Raw genomic sequence first — 22359 nt, 5'->3', positions numbered from 1 at the left:
AAATAAGGTGTAATTTTTTCTCTATCGCGAAAAAAGTTTCCGCACCAAATGCATTGAAGTTCAGTAATGCATTTTTTAATTTTATCTGTAATAACAACATGTTTGCTTGTCATTAAAATTTTTATTTTTTTGGAATCTAATTTAAAATGATTATCAAAGCGTTCTGGACCAATTTGTTCTCAAATCGCGCCATTTCGGACCATATTAGGATTTTTTGACACTATTGCAATTTTTGGTTTTTCTTTTTAAACTCGCGAATTTTATGTTTATATTTTTTGTACCTATCGGACAAGAGAATATAGTGTCATTTGCAACAAATTCGCGAAAGTTACAGACCGTTTTTAATGACCTGTGAGAAATGTATTTTTGTCTATAAATATTTATTCAAACAAAGCAAATTTAAAATTATAAGTAGAAAAAATATCAAAAAGGGTTTTAGTAATTGGGGTCGAAGCTGAAACTTTTTTTTATCGAATCGATCTTAGAAACGCGTTTTCATTATTAGGACAAAATTCCCCACATGGTACTGGTGTTGTATTTTTGTAGAAAACAAATACAATTCTCACAGGCAATGTCAACAAAAACAGCCTGTAACTTTCGCGAATTCGTTGCAAATGACCCCAAATTCTCTTGTCCGATAGATAAAAAATATAAATATAAAATTCACGAGTTTATAAAGAAAAACCAACAATTGAAATAGTGTCAAAAGTTCCTAATATGCTCCGAAATGGCGCGATTTGAGAACAAATTGGTCCAGAACGCTTTGATAATGATTTTAAATTAGATTACAAAAAATAAAAATTTTAATGAAAAGCAAATATGTTGTTATAACAGATAAAATTAAAAAATGCATTTCTGAACTTCCATGCATTTGGTGCGGAAACTTTTTTCGCGATAGAGAAAAAATTACACCTTATTTCATAATAGTTTTTCATGCTCTACACGGCTATGTGGTGGTATTTTTTTTGGTTATAGCCCTAGTGTAGGTGTTGTCGTTCTCCACAAACTTTCTTAAATTCCCATTGTAAGGCACATTCACATAGCAAAATGAGAATACATTTAATTTTCCTGAGAATTAAAATCGATATTCCAAAGTATCCTTGACATGATCAAAGTTATGACGAACCAAAGGTGACAGACAACAGTAATTTCGATTAGTATTCTGTCAATTTGTCGTTCTCATTAACTTTTCTCACACTAAAACAATATATTGTTCCCAGAAATCGAATACCGAAATCCAAAGCATCGAAATGTAAATGATTTGTAATGACAACAACAATACCACACAGTAACAAGCCACTCATTAAAAGTCCCCAAAAAGTAATTTAAATAGATTTGGTTACACTAACTCTCAAAGTGATCTACATGCATAAACAAGAAGACAGGAGGCACAACACCAGCAATAGCAGCAGGAACATCATCATCATCACTTCACATCACTTAAATATGCGAATATTGACACATTGTATTTCCCAATTTTAAATATCCAAATAGATTCCCCCCAACAACTGAAGTCAATACAATACTCCCATACATACCTTTATGAACTTCTTCTCATCGGTCTCCCCTCAATCCCGCGAACAACAGATGTAGACATGCATTGAGTTACGATATGACAGCCAACATAATTCCATCATACACACAGATGACGACGATGATGACGATATGAGGGTAGTCGCCTCGGTGTTCGATGCCACGATCAACAACTATAGACAACTTAGTTGAAAATTGAAGGGGAGATCTTCATAAAAATATTCTTCTCACACTTAAGAATCTCTGTGCATCGTAGTACCTTTTGTTTTGATCTAACAACGCAAATGGGAAAACCTACCCCAGCATTGATGGAAATTTTTTTCTTATAGGAATTTCAGTTTTGGGAAATTTTCCCAAAAATAGACAAAAGGTATATTTTTCGTGTGTGTTTGTGTGAGTTTTGGGGAAACACTGTGGGAAATGAAACACCATAGCAAAATGCGAACGTGAACGTGAACGAAGATACCTGCATACATTGAGACAATAGAGGTTACACTTCACTTATGCTTGGAGTATTTGAAATGGGCAAAGAGAAAGAATTGGGGTGTATGTGAGTGTTATGTACTTCTTTTACTCTTCAGTCACCTACTCAGTGTCACTTACGCGACTGTTCCCTTCAAGCAAAAACTATCGCGGAAGTGACTTAGGCGTGTCGCCCAAGGCGATGAAAACAGTCGCGGCAATTGTCGCAGAAGTCACCCTGAAGTGACCTCCGTTGTGAAGAAATGAACCACGCCGGCGTGTCGTCTTGGAAGTCACTCCAGCGACACTTCTAGAAGATCATTTCCGCGATAGTTCTAGAAATTAAAAAAAATATTTTTTTCTATTTATTTTTAGTTTTTTATTTTTATTTATTTTTTTAATTTTTTTATTTTTATTTATTTTTCTTCTCTGTTAGAGAAATTATTCTTTGCAATTTCCGCCTACATTAATTTTGTCATTTTAAAAATGTGATGTTTTGTTGCCTGACTTGGGAAGCGAACCCGGACCTTCAGAGTGCAAGGCGAGTATGCTTACCACTGCACCACCGCCTCATATAATCATCAGATAGAAAATGTCCTATATTTGTTCAAATGTGTTAAATCATTAAATAAATGTAAACAATCGCCTTGGAAGTCACTCAGAAGTTACTCCGAAGTGTCTGCATACGCGATAAAACGTAATCACAATAAGGCTATAGAAATTGTTTGTGTAATTCTAACTATCTTCCAACTATCTTCCTTGGCGTGTCTCCGGAGTGCCCTCTTAGGCGAGGGAGTGCGAAACTCACTTCCAATTGCTGGCAGGGTTGTTGTTGATAAATGTGAAATTATGATGGTGGCATGTGCTGCCCATCAAAGTGGTGCCGGTAGTGGAGTTTATTTCTGTTGCATGTTATGGCCAAGGTTATGGTCTATTGATTAGGGTTGAAAAACAAAACAATTTAAGTTTTGTTTTGTTTTTCGCACCAAAAGGGGGTGTTGATGTTGTCTGCATGACTGACAATGGAAATGGCGTTTGTTGAAATTGTTACATAGTAGATGGTGAAACTTTTTTTGAGACAAGGAAACATTTTGGAAGCATTCTTGACGCTTATTGGAGTATTGAATATAAGAAACCATGGTAACATAAAAACTTTAGAAATAAGAACCAGTCAGAAAGGTGTTTCAAGTCGAGCATTTAATTCTCCACCCCAATGAAAGACTGAAATTTTGGAAGTTATATTGAATGGTATGGCAGCATGAGGGCCAAAGAAATATATGACTATACAATCAATATATGGAGTATTAAATATTCTCTTAATTGAGTATACAAGAAACTATTGGGTGTTTTTTCATGATATATCAACAATTAAAATAACATCAATGTCGAAAATGGTTAAAATGCAGACGATGATAATAGTAGAACATAACCTTCTTAGATGTAACAATTCAAGCCATACCTAAAGGTGTAACAACATTAAAATTATCCAAGGGACGAAGTTTGACGTCCCAGTTTTGTCATGGCCGATTTTTGCCGATATGAAATTTCATAATTGTTGAAGGTGTAGGCGTGGTGAGCTCCAGAACACCAATATATAATTTTCTTTTAAAAACAATGCAACATTTGTATAATTTTAGAGAAAAACAAGTAAAAAAGCATTAAGTTCGGCCGGGCCGAACTTTTCATACCCTCCACCATAAAATATTCTGAACTAAAATGAAATAATTAGTTTTCATTCCTGTTCCCAACTTTAAGTGGGTACGTTAAAATGTCAGATAATGTGCATAAAATGCTTCATTCGGGAGACCCTTTTTTATGGTGCCTATATCTAACTATGTATGTTGACAATTTTTGGTGGGCTAGAAATTGGGAGGTACCGTTATATAGGTGTTACAATAAAACATGGGCCTATGTTGACAGTTTTTGAGCCTTTAATGTCAAATAACTCCTAATTCGGTTAAAAATTTTAGCTAGAATCCTCAAAATACCGAAAATCGGTAATATTATAACTAATTCGGTCTAGAAATGTGACTTAAAACGTCAAAATACCTGAAATCGGGCGGTAACGTTATATGGGGGCTATTCCAAAACATGGACCTATGTCCACTAGTTATATAAGTTTATTGACACTTAAGAACCCTAAATGTCAATTTATAGCTAAATCGGTCTGAAAATGTAGATAAAAACGTCGAAATACCGTAAATCGGGGGTACCGTTCTATGGGGGCTATACCAAAACGTGGACCTATCTCCACAACTTTTGTTATATAAGTTTATTGATACTTAAGAACCCAAAATGTCAAATTATAGCTAAATCGGTCTGAAAATGTAACTAAAAACGTCAAAATACCATTAATCAGCGGGCACCGTTATATGGGGGCTATACCAAAACGTGGACCTATCTCCACAACTTTTGTTATATAAGTTTATTGATACTTAAGAACCCAAAATGTCAAATTATAGCTAAGTCGGTCTGAAAATGTAACTAAAAACGTCAAAATACCATTAATCAGCGGGCACCGTTATATGGGGGCTATACCAAAACGTGGACCTATGTCCACAAGTTTTATTATATAAGTTTACTGACATTTAAGAACCCTAAATGTCAAATTATAGCTACATCGGTCCGAAAATGTAGCTAAAAACGTCAAAATACTGTAAATCGGGGGTACCGTTCTATGGGGGCTATACCAAAACGTGGACCTATGTCCACAACTTTTTTTATATAAGTTTATTGATACTTAAGAACCCTAAATGTCAAATTATAGCTAAATCGGTCTGAAAATGTAACTAAAAACGTCAAAATACCATTAATCAGCGGGCACCGTTATATGGGGGCTATACCAAAACGTGGACCTATCTCCACAACTTTTGTTATATAAGTTTATTGATACTTAAGAACCCAAAATGTCAAATTATAGCTAAGTCGGTCTGAAAATGTAACTAAAAACGTCAAAATACCATTAATGACTTAAAACGTCAAAATACCTGAAATCGGGCGGTAACGTTATATGGGGGCTATTCCAAAACATGGACCTATGTCCACTAGTTATATAAGTTTATTGACACTTAAGAACCCTAAATGTCAATTTATAGCTAAATCGGTCTGAAAATGTAGATAAAAACGTCGAAATACCGTAAATCGGGGGTACCGTTCTATGGGGGCTATACCAAAACGTGGACCTATCTCCACAACTTTTGTTATATAAGTTTATTGATACTTAAGAACCCAAAATGTCAAATTATAGCTAAATCGGTCTGAAAATGTAACTAAAAACGTCAAAATACCATTAATCAGCGGGCACCGTTATATGGGGGCTATACCAAAACGTGGACCTATCTCCACAACTTTTGTTATATAAGTTTATTGATACTTAAGAACCCAAAATGTCAAATTATAGCTAAGTCGGTCTGAAAATGTAACTAAAAACGTCAAAATACCATTAATCAGCGGGCACCGTTATATGGGGGCTATACCAAAACGTGGACCTATGTCCACAAGTTTTATTATATAAGTTTACTGACATTTAAGAACCCTAAATGTCAAATTATAGCTACATCGGTCCGAAAATGTAGCTAAAAACGTCAAAATACCGTAAATCGGGGGGTACCGTTATATGGGGGCTATACCAAAACGTGGACCTATGTCCACAAGTTTTGTCATATAAGTTTATTGACATTTAAGAGCTTTAAATGTCAAATTATAGCTACATCGGTCTGAAAATGTAGCTAAAAACGTCCAAATACCGTAAATCGGGGGTTTTATGGGGCTATACCAAAACGTGGACCTATGTCCACAACTTTTGTTATATATGTTTATTGATACATAAGAACCCTAAATGTCAAATTATAGCTAAATCGGTCTGAAAATGTAGCTAAAACCTTCAAAATACCGTAAATCGGGGGGTAGCGTTATATGGGGGCTATACCAAAACGTGGACCTATGTCCACAAGTTTTGTCATATAAGTTTATTGACATTTAATTTATATAAGTTTATTGATACTTAAGAACCCTAAATGTCAAATTATAGCTAAATCGGTCTGAAAATGTAGCTAAAAACGTCAAAGTACCGTAAATCGGGGGGTACCGTTATATGGGGGCTATACCAAAACGTGGACCTATGTCCACAAGTTTTGTCATATAAGTTTATTGACATTTAAGAGCTTTAAATGTCAAATTATAGCTACATCGGTCTGAAAATGTAGCTAAAAACGTCCAAATACCGTAAATCGGGGGTTTTATGGGGGCTATACCAAAACGTGGACCTATGTCCACAACTTTTGTTATATATGTTTATTGATACTTAAGAACCCTAAATGTCAAATTATAGCTACATCGGTCTGAAAATTTAGCTAAAAACGACCGATATAGCCCATCTTCGAACTTGATCTTCCGACGACTAAAAAAATGGTATTCCCCAATTTTCAGCGAAATCGGTCAACAAATGCGACCTGTATGTTGCGAACGGACGGACGGACATGCATAAATCGACTCAGAAAGTGATTCTATGTATATCCCTAGAAGGAACTATGGGTCTATCTCGCTTCCTTTTGTATGCTACATACAAATGCACTAACACATAATACCCCTTACCACATAGTGGTGTAGGGTATAATTAATTTCTTGGAAAGTATTATCTTTGGTACACGTGCTAGGTATTACATGTTTTCTCTGGTATTATATTTTAGTAAAATTCTCTTTTAGGGTAATAGGACTTCCAAAGGCCAATACTTTTTTGGAGAAGATAGGTGAGTGTGTTCTCTTTAAGGCTATAGAATTATTTGACGAAAAACGCGAGAAGCATTTATTAGTTACATACTTAGTTGGCCCTCTACAGAACATTTGTCCTATAAGACGAACGATGAATATGTTTCCAATCTTCCCCATCTATATCGTGTGTTTGTCGAAATCTTGGCCGTCAAGTTCTGCGTGTACAGCCATGCTCCCCGTATTTATACGGCATTTACATAAGTGGGTTGATCACTCTTGTGACATGGCCTTATGACATGGCCAATGCAATCGTTGTATCTCGATTCGTTTAACTATACTGAGGTCGTTGTATAGCCGATAGAGCACCTTGTAGTTCATAACTTAGTCATCGTCGACGTATATTGGCCCGTAGATTTTTCGCAGGATTTTTCTCTTAAACAGACCAAGCACTACAGTATATGCATGCGCATGTACCTAGGCTTCGGACCTAAAATTAGCACGGATAGCATCCGTGCACAGTGGCTAATTTTACGAAAAACCTGGGCAAACCTCTTAAAATAAATGGATTTAGACCTAACCTTGGGTTCTTATGTTTTTCGTGTCGCTGGTTTCATTTTTCATATTTTTTAACCCTCAGACTGTCATTAAATGGGACTTTTTGGTCCCAATTAAAAACACATTTTTGGGTTAAAGTCGTTCTTCATGTGAGTTTTGGGAAAATTGTCATACAAAACATCACTTTAGAAGAATGGCGTCAAAGCCAGCAAAGAAATGAAATCCCTATTAACATTAAATAACAAGGAGATATCCGTACCAATTTTACCAAAAAACCACGAAAATAAAATAGGTGGGGTGGGGGTGGGGTCTTGTTTGTACCATGTCTACAGTTTTGGAAATATTTAAGTTAAGATTACTTGGAATTCTTGCACTTTAGGTAACAAGAATACGACAAATATTTTTCATAAAAGGGGTCTTTTGGTTCCTTTTTCCACAAATCTTTAAAATCCAATACAAAATGTGATCGTATCAGAACAACATATTCTAGAAATTTGTTCGCCATAAAATTGTACAATAGGTCCTAGAAGACATCAAAACTCTAAATTATACCCAAACGCCAGGAAGTGACCTATGCTATATTCTGGCGTTCTGAATCAAAGAAAATCTGCAAGACAAAATAACACATAAAAACGAAAAGTGCAAAAATCTGCAGGATGTTTCGATGGAAATTAGTAAAAAAAAACTCTTCCCCTTTTTATGAAATGATAAGGTACACATCCCAACTCGGTCTTACTCACTACCATTTTCATCATCTATTGTGAAAATTGATCTTGAAAAAAGTCAACAAGTACGGACATCAATTATTAAAAAAACGGGCACTTCATTCGCGACACTGAGCATTTTACATTCGTTTCACATACCTATCATTAAAATTACAAAGGAAAAATATTTAAAATTCGTTGTTTATTTTGGATATTATAATATTTTAGAAACAACATAAAAATTGAGATTTTTTCCAGGTGGGGTCACTTTAACCTGCTTTTATATCCACTTACTAAACATGAAACGTATATATTTTTCATAACTACACGCAGTGGAATCCTATAAACAATATTTGACACTATTTAGTGTAAATCGATATAATTTTTTTCGATTTTTGGCCAGGTTTTTCAGAAATTTGGCTACTGTGCAGTGTTTTGAAAGTGTTATTTTAGTTTGACGAGATATATCTTAGTTAACTGCTTACTTAAGCCAAAGATGCCACTTTTAGCCAGTACTACTCATCTTCTTATTTTGTTATGTTTATGGCGATGCCGAGGTAGACGGTAGGTACTAACTTCCACAGTTCGTCCGAGTTCTATGGACGCATTACGCGTCGACACCATCAGCTTGTTCTTGTTGCCGTTTACCACCAGACCCACTTTCTCCTTCAACTTTCGTAAAGGTTTCAGTTACTTTCTTTACCTCTTTTAACGGAGGACCTAGTATCAGTTAATGTCATCTTACAAAGCTTACTGACCTTTACGGGGATACCAAATTCAGACATGGCTTGAAATACCTTTTAGCATAGGGGAATGTCGAAGACTGCTGTATAATCTACAAAAGGTGGTAGGTGTATCTCTTGGGTCTTTTCCATTATTTGCCGCAGGCTAAATATCTGGTCAATGATGGACTTGCCAGGTCTAAAGCCGCATTGATATGACCCAATTATTTCATTCACAATAGGCTTTAGACGTTCGCACAATATCCCTGACACTATCTTGTAAGCAATAGGGAGAAGGCTTATGTCCCTGTAGTTAGAGCTCATAGTCTTATTTCCTTTCTTGTGGACGGGACGCAGGATGCTCAGGTTCCAATCGTCGGGTACGCTTTCTTCATGCTAATTGCTATATCAGGCCATATGCTTTTTCATATGTATGTTGTCACTTTGGGTATACTAATATACAGACCAGCTGATGTCATACATGGGAAAAAGCATATGGTCTGATATACACGGCGCGCTTTAAGTAATTTTAAATGAAAGGTGCTTACACCTGGGAAGTTTTTGCGGTTTCTGAAACTACAATGTTCATAGATGAGAAAAATCAAAAACCGCAAGCCTTATCGAAATGGGATTGAAGAAATAGTTGTAGCGGTGAAAATTCTCTACAAGATTGACCTTAATGGTATTTTCGTAGGTTTTACAATTTTTGGGATATCTCTTTCCGATCACACTATCTGTATCAGTTACCAAATTACCTTGCTGGTAGGATTATGTGCCTGTACCAAAGCCATTAATTTGATGTTTCAATCTTTGTTAGAATTTTTGGAATTCATTCTGGCTCGTGTAAATCTCGATTTTTTCACACTCCCGCTTTTCCATTTCAATGACATTTCTCCCGATACCTCTCTCGTGCACTACGCATTGCTACTCATTGTAAAGTAGTCCTATATGCCGCTTTTTTCTCTTCAGTAGCAGCACGACACGATATCTATCTTGTATCTAAGTATGGATTTTGCGCTTGTTTGCATGGAGTGGGCAATACTTTACCATTGTGCTGATTTGTTATCGGGACGAGGAGTGCTTTGCTTAATCAAAGCAATTGGGCCAGTTGATTGGAATATGCTGTGGCTAACTGTTGTGATTGCATCTTTCAGATGACCCACTTCCTTGTTGCGTCTGTTCGTACCTTATTCGCAACGTTTAATCTGGTACGTACCTTTGTTGTAACAAGGTGGTGGCCCTGGTCTGTGTTTGCTCTTCGCAACGATCGTACATCCAACACGCTTGATGAATGGCTTCCATCTATCACAACGGGATCAATTTGATTTCTTGTTCTTTGGTCTGGAGACAACCAGGTGCCCTTATGAATATCGAGATGCTTAAAACTGGTAATGCTGGGAAGTCTATCAGCCTCATACCATTGTCAGATGTTTCGCCGTGGAGACAACATTTGGACCAATGATATTCTCATTTCATATTTTGGCGTTTAAATCGCCTAGAATAACTTAAATGTCATGGCGGGACAACGGGTCATAGTGATACCTTATATATACATATACATATGTTCTATATTCCCATCCCATTTCATCCCTAATATAGGAACATATTCAGGTTGCTCCACTGAAATGTGTTTTTTAAGGATATATCTTATCCATCTTCTTATATATAAAAGACAATGTGTGTATGTTTGTGTGTTTGTATGTTCCGTATAGACTCAAAAACGGCTGAAGCTATTTTCTTGAAAATTTCAGAGAACGTACAGGGAACACCGGTGGTGAAAATAGGCTATATATTTTTTTGCATTTCGGAGGGGGCGGGGTACCTCCCCTATGCCCTATTTTTAAAAAACGCTATTTTAGCAAAACTGACGAACGTATCGGAGAGAAAATTAATTTGGGAGACAACGGTTGTTGTGTCTCTGATTCTAGGTACTAATTTGGGTCCTAAAGACCCGACCACGCCCACTTTTTTAAATAGCTTATACATCAAAAACTGCTTGACCGATTTTCTTGAAAATTTCAGAGAGTCTACTGGGAGGACCCTTGGTGATATTAGGGTAAATATTTAGTTGAATTTCGGGGGGGGGCGTGGTACCTCCCCCATGCCCTATTTTTTTAAAAACGCTATTTTTACAAAATTGACGAACGTATCGGAGAGAAAATTAATTTGCGAGACAATGGTTGTTGTATCTCCGACCGTAGGTACTGAGTTGGGGCCTAAAGACCCGACCACGCCCACTTTTTTAAATAACATATATCAAAAATTGCTTAACCGATTTTCTTGAAAATGTCAGAGAATCTACTGGGAGGACCCGTGTTGAAAATAGATTATATATTTTATTGAACCCGGGGGGGTGGGGAACCTCCCCCATGCTCTATTTCTTTGAAAATTATATTTTAACAAAACTGAAGAACGTATCGGAGAGAAAAATAATCAAAAACTACTAAACCGATTTTCTTGAAAATTTTAGAGAATGGATAGTGATGACCCTCGTGAAAATAGGCTATATATTTTGTTGAATTTCTGAGGAGGCGGGGTACCTCCCCTTTGCCCTATTTTATTAAAACTCTGTCTTTGCAAAACTTACTAACGTATGGCTTAAATTTGCGAGACAACGGTGTTTGAATCTCCCACCCTAGGTACTTATTTAGGGCTTAAAGACCCGACCATGCCCACTTTGTTAAGTATGTTATATTTCTGAAAGTACTGAGCCGATTTTCTTTAAAATTTCGGAGAATGTACAGCGATGGCCCACCATGAACACCCGTGGTGAAAATAGGCTATATATTTTTTTGAATTGATTTTTTTTTTGAATCGGAGGGGACGGGGTTCCTCACCCATGCCCTCCTTATTTTAAAACAATTTTAGGACGCCTATTTTTAAAATACGTTATATCTCCAAAACTTCTGAACCGATTTCCAATTCATTTTCAGATGATGTACAGGGTTGGCCACTGGCGGAAATAGGCTATATAAACTTACGAACGTGTCCGTTTTCCCAACCCGTGTTACATATTTTAGCATTAAGACTCGATCACTCCCAATATCTGAAATATGTTACAAATCAATGGAAATACCAGATCATATGCATAACGAAGCTTTGATATTATTGGAAAGAAAGTCTTTAAATTAGAAGGTAACATATCGATAGCTATAGCTTTGTCAAGTATACATTATAAGAAGGTACAAGAACGACACATATGTTTTCATTATAGTCACTTGCAGTTCCCGACTAATTTGCGATGCAAGAAAAATATAATTTACTTAGGAAAAGGTAACATAAAACTGTATCAAGGGCCAGCAAGGCGGACCGGGCCGGCTAGTATAATAATAAAATTTATATTTTGTCAAACGAAAGTTGTAGTTTTACCTGCTTAATTTTATCCGATCTTCATCCTACATAATTTTAATTTTCTCTTTTTAGTCCATATCTTCCGCCAAATATTTTCCACTAGTTACTAAAAACTATACGCGCCTATTCTAGATGGAACCAGTATCCTCTCGTTGGGAAAACAAAACAATTATACTCCATAATACTCATGGTGATGTAGGGTATAAATATCAAAGGCGCTTAGGACGAGAACTTAATTACATTAAAGATTTACATAGGTTGCAAAATACCAAAATCGAAAACCGTTACGATTCATTACAATTCATTAGTATTATATTGCACATACTTATGAACATACCTAATATTAGTCATTTCTATATCCATCCATGTGTTTAAAATCTAGTTTTTGTTAGGTATATTGCGTTTTTGACGTACATATGTATGTATGTCCTATAAATTGTAAAGAGTTTTGAGACAATGCCTAGACCGATAAAACTTTGAAAATCTTTACTATATCCATAGAAATATGTATTAGTGTTAGGATTTTCAAAGGGAAATTAAACACCAACTTGTCAAATACAAATTTAATCGCCAAGTACAGCTTCATTCTCGTCTTCGAAAAAGACAATAAGAAATTAAGAATCTCATCTTGCATATGTAAATGTGTACATATTAATGCCAGTTTTTGGATTAAGATTAGCTAAAGTCAATCATGGTTTAGTGGGATATTTTTAATCCGCAACGGTCAAGATGGAAATTGCCATGGTTTTTACCTATTTCAAGTGACAGGAAACGGATTTCCGGCAATTTTCAATGACTACAGAGATTAGGATTTAATTAATAACGAATAAATCGGTTGTAAATTATGTAGTGGGCGATCATATGACTTTTGCCAAATAGAGTTTTGTAACAATTTCGATGGAAATTTTGGGGGATTTACAGAAAGTGTGCATGGAAAGATTTCGGCATTTCGTTGAATTGTGTGTATTTGGCAAAGGCAAATTCTGGAAGAACCTTGTGCGAATTAAACTGTGAGATCAGTTGAGCAAAATGAGAAATCGTGGATTGAAAATATTTGAAAAGTAACGGAAAATGTACTGGCAACGAAATGAAGATTTTAGATATGTTTAAATAAGTGAGATATAACTTCCAATATAAAATATATATTCAAGCTAAAAACACGAACACAATAAACACTTCACTGGAAATTTTCCAAAAAAACCAAAATTAGAGTAAAGATAAAAGTTTCCCATTGGGAAATTTAACGAAGTGAAATAAAAACCGTTGGAGTTTAATATTAAATTATTCTAAGGAAGCATTGGGTGTCAAAGTTCTATAAGTTTTTTCATAAAGGATGATATTCTAAAAACCAAAATATCAACATACATATTTTCATATCGTATTTTAAATTTCAATCTGGTGGAATTATATGTATTTGTTAATCTTATTAAATATGAGAACATTTTCTGATATCAAAATAAATTTGTATATGCGAAATCAGAATTTCCCAAATTAACCATTTCCCAGGAGAATGGTCTAAAAGTCAATTAGTATCAAATTATTTGGCAATACTTGCAACACTCATTTTAAATGAGCGTTATTATATTTTGGGAAATTCATAAAAATCCTTTTAAAAGGGAAATTCAGCAGGTAAAAACCATTACTTTATTTAATCTAATAAAATGCGGAAATTACCAATGGGAAAAATTATTAATATTTAATTAAAACCCCAAAAAACACTTGAAATCGGAATTTTCCCAAATGGAAAAATTAAACTGTTAAATAAAACCCAGTGTATGGAAAGTTCGGAATAAAATAAATATTTAAATTAGAAGAGAAAGGATTTCTGAAGTAAGCATTTTTGCATGTCTCTGAGAGAAATTAGGAAATGATGATTTTATTGGAAAAGAAAATAGACATAAGGTATTAATGTAAGAAATCGAGGTTTTTTCTACACTTCTTACATTAAAATTAATTATAAACTAATTTCCTGTTTCTACCTTGCCGGTTCGTCCAATGGAAATTGTAATCAAATTGTATGTAGAGAAGGAATATATTGTCAGAGTAAACATAGTATTTTAAAAGCAAACTACATACATACATATAATCATAATGTGGATCAAAGGAGCAATATACATATTTATATTTTACATATTTACAATGTTTTTCTATCCCTCCCGCCGTGTAATAGATCGCAATTATTGGTCGGTAGTTATTAATGGAATAGTTAGTTCAGAGTAGACACCTAAATTCTCTACTGTTGATGGTAATATTTAGAAAATGCAGACGGTTTTTAAAATTTCTATAAACACCACACCAACAACTATACATGCTTTTGCAAGTATCCATTAATCTAGGAAAAAGGTATTTACGAGTATTTTATTGCGGGCAGGGGGTTCAATTTATTTTGAACTGTTCGTCCAGTCCATAACAAAAGTTATTGACCATTGTAATTTTCCTTTTTATAACATAACTTTTGTTGCCGGTTTTTTAGTGATGATCATGAGTTAAACAAAATACATCAATGCCTCAAACTTTTGACTTTTAACATCCATCAGCGAATATTTAAAATGGCCTTAGCCCTAACAGGCAAAATTTCAAATAAACAAGTAAAAAAGTATCAGTCGGCATTGCCGACAGAAATATACCCTCAGCCTGTGTATATTGAAATACATATGTATTTAGGGGGTTTTAAACATTTTGGACGTTCGACCCGACAAAAATGTTGATTAGGATTAAAGATTAAAGTTTTGCGGTGGAGATACTAAAAGGAATGGATCGACATTGACCGTTATGGAAGTGGATCTCCAGCCACAACATATGGTGCCATAGTGGGTTTTTACACTCTTCGGGCTGTTTGCTCAAGAAGTATGGACTTGCCCATGAAAAAACTTTTACCATCGTAATTGAGGCAGCGAATGCAAGTTGCTTCAACAAAAATCAAATTGATTCGATAACAGGTCTTAAAGTGAACTTTTCCGACATATTGTGTGGGAAGTACCGGATGGAGTGGACAAATATAGTCCATATTTGAACCTGATCTATATCTGGTAGATATATTAGGATGTGTAAAGTATAGACCAATTCGACCACTCCCAATTCGGCCGCTCCCAATTTTTCCGAACATTTTTGAACTTTTGTGGGGGAGGTACCTGAAGGAGTGGACCGATATGGCTTATCTTCAGACTTAAACTATGTTTGGACAAAATATTACTAAGGCCAAATTTTGGACCGAATCGGTAGATCCGTTCGAGAGTTATCTTGCGCTCCAACCACCTCACACGGTGTCATAGGGGTTTTTTGCAACTTTCAGGCTATTTTCTCAGGAAGTATGGACTTGCCCCTGATGAAACTTATACCGTCGTATGGAGGGCAGTGAATACAAGTTGCTAAAACAAAAATCAAAGCGATTCGAGAAGTGGCTCTATACTGAACTTTTTCGAAATTTTGTGTGGGAGGTACACGGAAGAGTGGACCGATATAATCCATATTCGAACTTGATGTATGCCTAGAGGTAGTATTACCATATTCAAAGTTTGGTTCAATTCGGTTACTCCATTCGAGAGTTATCGTGCGACAATTTTTGAACATTTGTGGGGGAGGTACCTGAAGGAGTGTACCTATATGGCCATCTTCGAACTTAAATCAAATCTGAACAAAATATTTGAATACCCAAAATTTTAACCGAATCGATTGATCCGTTCGAGAGTTATCGTGCGCACCAGCCAGCCAGACAGACAGACGGATAGACAGACAGACAGACGGACGGACATTGCTAGATCTACTCAAAATTGTCTGAAACGGATATCGTACAAACATACTTGGGGTCTATAACCATTATTTCGATGAGGCACATTTTTGGTCGTATCAAAGTGTAAATACCCTCTTTAGCCTAAAGGCTGAGGGTATAAAAACCAGCTGAGCCGGGCTGGGATTCGGACCAAAATCCTCGAAAAACATATGAACGTGTTATCACGACGTATTGGCGTTCAAAGCCAAACTTATAACTTCCAAGGCTGCACTAGAAACGTTCGCCATGCAGATTGACGGATAAATATCCGTCGCTGTATAAATAAATTGGATTTCAAAGTTCGATCACGGAGAAGCCACTTCCACAGCCGGTATTTCTAACGAACAGCGAAACCGGCGACATAATTTGGCGGTTGTGTGGGTTCGAATCTTCGGCTTTCCCTTTTCACTTGCAAAAAATCTTCGATCATCCAGCTCAACTCTAACGAGAACATTTTTATCTCTTAACATTTTTTTCCAGGTGGATATACTAATTACTCCAACATTCATCTGACTGTCACATATACAATGTCTGGGATTTATTGCAATTATAACTCATATGTGGAGAACAGAACAAGAGAAAGAGGTATTTATTGATTCTATTGATTATGATACTTGAACAACCTTCTTCCAAGTGGTGCTGGAAGAAATCAGAAACCCAGTTTTGTAGTGAACAGTTCGGAGAGTTTATTTTCCAATTTAAAAGCACCGTATGCCAGTTGTTGTCACATTTAAAAATCGTATGAGGTTTGCAGGAATTCAAAATACAGATGTGCTTTGGAACACATTTTAGGTCTTTCATCAGAAGCCTTATATCGACGAAAACATGACAAGTATCAATCTGATTGATTCGAGTTTTCACCAGAATTTGCGTAAGACAAAGATGTGGTCTATGGTGGGTTTATCAGGTCTAAAGGCGAGTTAATACGACCCAATTATTGCATTGACTTGTTTTTCTCAACCGAATAAGTCAAGGGCAGGGGATTTATGGTCCTTTTTTGTCGAGGCTTTGGTACTCAACTCGGGTATGTGTTCTTCTTGTCCTCGTTTCGCCTACGGTCTTGAACAACTCCTGTTGCCTTATTATTCACCAGCTTGTTTACTGCGGTTTTTACTTCATTCTGGCTGGTCATCGTCTTCATTGCCGATTCATGCTGTTGTAGAGGGATGTGTCTACGCCAACGCCCTTAGTTTGATGTTCCACTCCCACTTGTGGGTAACTCCCCACAAAAGTTCAAAACATGCCGATAAATTGGTGAGCACGATATTTCCGAGAGGGTTAGCGATTTGGTCCATACTTTGTACATCGTCATTCTTGTACCAGACCTCGACCTAGGTTCGAATGTGAACAATATCGGTTTATTTCGTCAGATACCTCCCACACTAAATTTCGAAAATGTGCCGTTCAAGACCTGCTCCCGAATCGCTTTTATGTAATGACCCTAAAGTTTTAAATACCTCCTACGGCCGTCAAGTATAGTGGTCTAAACTTTGATCATCATAATATTTCTGCGAATCTTCGATAAAGTTCGAAGATAATGCTTATCGGTCCACTTCTTCCAGTACCTCCACCAGAAAACTTCCAAATTTTCGCAAAAATTATACGCGCGATTTCTCTGAACGGAGCTACAGATTTGGCACTAATTTGGATCTCGTTATATTTTGTCAAAAATATAAAGAAAATTTACCTATCGGTTCCGTCCTTAGTGTACCTTTCTCTGAAAAGTGCAATATTTTTGCTTAAGCACCGTTTAAGGTCTGTTCGTGGATCCTTTGGATATTATGACCGAAGCCAATCTTTGCAGTCCTATTTACAGCGAGATTATGTTTTCGTGAGCAAGTACATGCGTCATGATATTATGATACAAAAGCTAAAAATTATACACTGACCCACTGAAATATCTTGTGGGCGCGATATCCTTCGAAAGGAATAACTACCAAAATAAGATATATGTACTTCCAAAATGGATAATGCGGTATATTCCTTTAGGTACCTCCTCCGCAACACTTTTGAGTTGTAATTCAAATCCGTATTTTTGTTAGCAAGTTCATATGTCCAAAAGTCTTAACACCACTGAACACATAATTTTTTAGGGAAAAAATGTCAATCCCATAGGCTGAGGACAAAGCCGACTGTCGACAAAGCCGGCTGATAGATACTTTTTTAGTTCTCTCTTTCCTACGAAAAATAGTTTTTCCCCATATCACTTTTGTGTGCTTTGTATTGCAGAGTACCTCTATATGCCACATTGTTCTCCTTGGCAGCAGTACGACGGCCCTGGTCTTACCATGAATTCCTTAGCGGAGGAATAGGAAAACTTTGCTGATACGTTTGCGGGACGAGGAGTGTTTTTATCAAACAATTGTGTATATTGAATGGCGTATTTTGTCGGTGGTTAAAGTCTAGGCTTTTTAAGGCCCGGGCATACATTCACTGTCATGTTCAAGAATTGAAGCGGTGATATCTTCGTTTTCAACATCACAGATTAAACTACTTGCAAAAACGTTTTTTATAATTGAAATTCAGACTACATTCTAACGACAATACATCTCGATTTGATATTGCGAATGCATCTGTGTTCTCTTAGATAGTTGAGCTATTAGTTCCTTCGATGAGGCGAGGAGTGTTTTTAAGAATAAAGCTAAACGAAGTCTCCGCGTTTGTTCTATCTGTCGTTGATTAGTTTGCGGAAAGTATCGTTAAGAAGCAATTTTGTACATACATACATGTGTATGTTAAGCCTGCAGCTTTTGTTTTGCTCGTCGGTTTCCTGGCCTTAATATTCTCCAGATGGTTTTCTGATATCATGAGTTATTTTACACTAGGCTTAATTATGTGGTATCTTTGGACCAACCAACGCTGCTTAAACGAGAAGTGTTCTTATGTTTAGTAAAGCAGAGACTTTCTTTGCTGCATAAGCTGGTGATCCATTAGTTCCAAATATCGATTGTAAGTCCAAACCGCTCAATTAGTATCTTCACTTACCACAATATGAAAACATGAAGTCTGGGGACTTTATATTTTGACTGTCATGCCTCATATAAATCTATACATCAATGGATTTTACCGTCGCGAAGTTTCACAGCGTCAATTTACAAGTTTATTATTGTATTCTCTTCATTGGATACAACTAATGTGAAATATTACACAGGAATTATTATTCTAAGACGATTTGATAAAGTATTCGAGGAAGACACTACTGGCCTGTTTCAATAAGACGATTCGAATTCAAATCAATTTTATATGGCAATCCTCAGCCCAAAATGACACAACAACATACCAACTTTTTCCATCGATAGATTCAACTTAAAATATTGATTTGCTTCTTTATCAATCGACTCCATAACTATGAACATTTTTTCTATTCAACCAACACAATACAAATTCCAACCTCCTCCCCTTCTTAACAACAACATTTCCTGCAGACAAATCTTTAAAAATTGCCATACATTTTGGCACATGTCATACGCATCTGCAGATTTGCAACAGATGATGATCTGCTTATCGTCGTGATATTGAAATAAGAAAAATTCTCTTTTTGCATATTGGGAAATATCGACTGACTAGTCTTCCCCATCGTTTATACGGTGCGGTGACAATTTGATTCTTGCTTTTCCGCTTTTTACCTGCCGTACTACCTATCCATTTCGGCAGCAGTGATGTTGTTTGCCATTGTTATTGTTGTTGCTGCTTTTGTTGGCGTTGTTGTTATTGTTGCTATTATCTGCTTTTTGGAGGTGAATTTATGCGATACGAAAAACGCATGATTTCTTTGATTAACATCACATTGAGGGATTCTGACGTATTTTCCATTCGTGAAATAAGAAAACTTCCCAATCACTCACAGTGGCACGCACACACACACACATACATATATAGTGAGTAATGCACGCACATGCCATGTAAGATTTGTATGTGCTGCATTCTACTTCCCTCATTTGTCTGTGGTGCGGCGTATATTGCACGGTGCCTCAAACTCAGGTAGCCGAATCAAATCTACACCCAACCACCGGCAGCAGCCCTTTTTGGGTGAAGTTACAAATTAAGGGAATGGGAAATTCTTTGATGTCAACAAGAATCCACAAAAGAGAGACAGGGAGAGAGCGTAAACGTGTGTGTGCGCCTGTGAAAATCCACCACTTTTGCTCGGAGTTTGCCGGATATAAAAGGAGGCGCAGAGAGCTAACCTGTCATAGCAACACAAACGCTCAAACAGTGAACATCATCAAGCGAACTCATACAATTAAATACAATTTTTTGATTTCGGAAAAAATACGATCTAAATTCACAGTGAATAACAATCGACACACGGATAAAAGAAACACGAAAAAATTACAACAACTTTTTTGTTTTCGGAGTTTTATTTTGTTTTTCGTTTTACCAAAACCTAACAACACATCACAAAAATGGCTGCCAACTACAAAAGCTGCCCATTGAAAAAACGTCCAATCATCTATGTCAAGGATGAACAGGAACTCCAGCAACAACCACTTAACCAAGTCTACGAACAAATCGAAGCCTTGGCTTTGACCAAAAATTCATCGGTGCGTTCTGAAGCTGATGATCAGCCACAAGATTTGTCATTGAAACGCAAGGCTAACGACAGTTTCGAGGATTATGTCGTACCAGTCAAGCGTGAATGTGTTCTAAATCTTTCTAGCAAATCATCAGCCCAAGACGCCAAGCCATCGTTCCAGCCTCGCCAATCGCCAGTTATGGATTTGTCCAACAGCTCAGCCATGTTATCGCCACCAGCTGAAATCGATTCCAGCATGGAATACCAGCCAAGTGATATTCATTTGCGTGGTTTGACTGCCAACACCACCGGCTACACCACCAATCCCTATCAATCGGCTTTCGTTATGGCTGCTGGCTGCAACCCCATGACTGCCTTGTGGAATACCTATCAACCCAATTTGTCGGCCATCTTCCCATCACCAGCTTCATCAGTGGCCTCTGCTGCCTCTCCCAGATCTAACTACAGTTTTCAACACATTTCACCACCCTCAAGCCCTGGCTCAGAAGTAACCTCCGAACCTGAGGATCTATCAGTGCGCAATGACATCCCATTGCCAGCTCTATTCCATATGTTCGATGAAACTCCCAGCCTTAGCTCAGGATTCTCATCTGCCTCTTCGGTTTACTCACACAGCAGCTCCACCAGCAGTGGTTCCTCGTCCAGTGGCTCCTCATCAAGCTCATCACAAAATGTCAACAAAAATTACCGCTTCAAGTGTGACAAATGCAACAAAATGTACTCCACCTCCATGGGTTTGTCTAAGCATCAACAATTCCATTGCCCAGCAGCTGAATGCAACCAGGAAAAGAAACAACATGCCTGCCAAGATTGCGGTAAACTCTACACCACCATGGGTGCCTTGAAGATGCACATTCGCACTCACACCTTGCCCTGCAAGTGCCCAATCTGCGGTAAGGCCTTCTCACGCCCATGGCTATTGCAAGGACACATTCGCACACACACCGGTGAAAAGCCTTTCCAATGCCCAGACTGTCCACGCTCATTTGCCGATCGTTCCAACTTGCGTGCCCATCAACAAACCCATGTCGATGTCAAGAAATACGCCTGCAAAGTATGCAACAAATCCTTCTCCCGCATGTCCCTGCTAAACAAACACACCAGTTCCAATTGTACCATTACAATTGCCTAAACTGGCACGAAATCCTCACATTTTAAACGAAAAAGTCATTGACAACTCAACCACACACACATTCCGCTGGAAAGGATATTATTCATCGTTAACTTTTTGATCTTTTTATTTTTAGTTTTAAAACTTTTATTTTTTAATTTTAAACCACAAAGCAAAACAAACAAAAAACCTCAATTAGTTTTTAAAAAACCTCGTTTTAAGGAAGACAATAATCTATCATTTATAGAGATACTCATAGTTGATAAGTTTTTATAGCCTCTAAGTTGTTCTGCTAGGATCTAAGACTCAAAATGGTGCTATATCTTGTTATAGTATTTTATTTTTAGTTTCCACTTTTTTAATTACAATAATTTATTTCAATATTAATTTGAAAATATTTTTTATTTTTTATCTTAACTTTAAGTTAGGCATTGAGTTTCCAGCTCTAGTCCTGTTTATATAAATTGATATTTTTAAAACAAACAAACAAACAAACCCCTTGTAAATTTTTGTTTATGGAAGACACAGCATTTTACCAAATTTTCATTAATTTTTTAGTTTTATTTTTTTATTAATATGTTAAAATAGTTGTTAAGTTATATATTTTTATACACTTAAAAAAAATAAAATAATTTTTAAATCGAACAGAAAACCAAAATCACACAATTTCTTTTATTTCAAAACTACTTTTTTTGTTTACAAAAAAATAGTTAAATTTTTTGCAAATAAAGGGGATTTTAACATTGAAAATACTTTTAAATTTTTTCATTTTATGATTTTTACAGGTAAAACTACATATTATTAAAGCAAATACAACTTGGTCCAGTTAGTGGCACTGGCATATGTAAACAAAACATAAGTGCTCTGTTCCAGAACCTGCAAGAATATGACAGTTTTACAATTTT

At 36.4% G+C, this 22359-nt stretch overlaps 1 protein-coding gene across 1 annotated transcript; it reads left to right on the top strand.

Annotated features, from left to right (window-relative positions):
- Positions 1-20212: 20212 nt before the first annotated feature.
- Positions 20213-21475, top strand: LOC141391806 (protein snail-like). The gene is made up of 2 exons (XM_073964502.1): positions 20213-20490; positions 20539-21475. Exons 1-2 carry the CDS (start codon positions 20213-20215, stop codon positions 21473-21475), a joined length of 1215 nt encoding a protein of 404 aa, XP_073820603.1.
- The last annotated feature ends 884 nt before the right edge of the window (positions 21476-22359 follow it).

This window comes from Musca autumnalis, unplaced genomic scaffold (genome assembly GCF_047663935.1).
Source record: "Musca autumnalis isolate F117 unplaced genomic scaffold, ASM4766393v1 scaffold_114, whole genome shotgun sequence".
Lineage (NCBI taxonomy): Eukaryota > Metazoa > Arthropoda > Insecta > Diptera > Muscidae > Musca > Musca autumnalis.
Note: the sequence above shows the minus strand (reverse complement) of the source record. Positions and strands in the feature narration are given on the sequence as shown.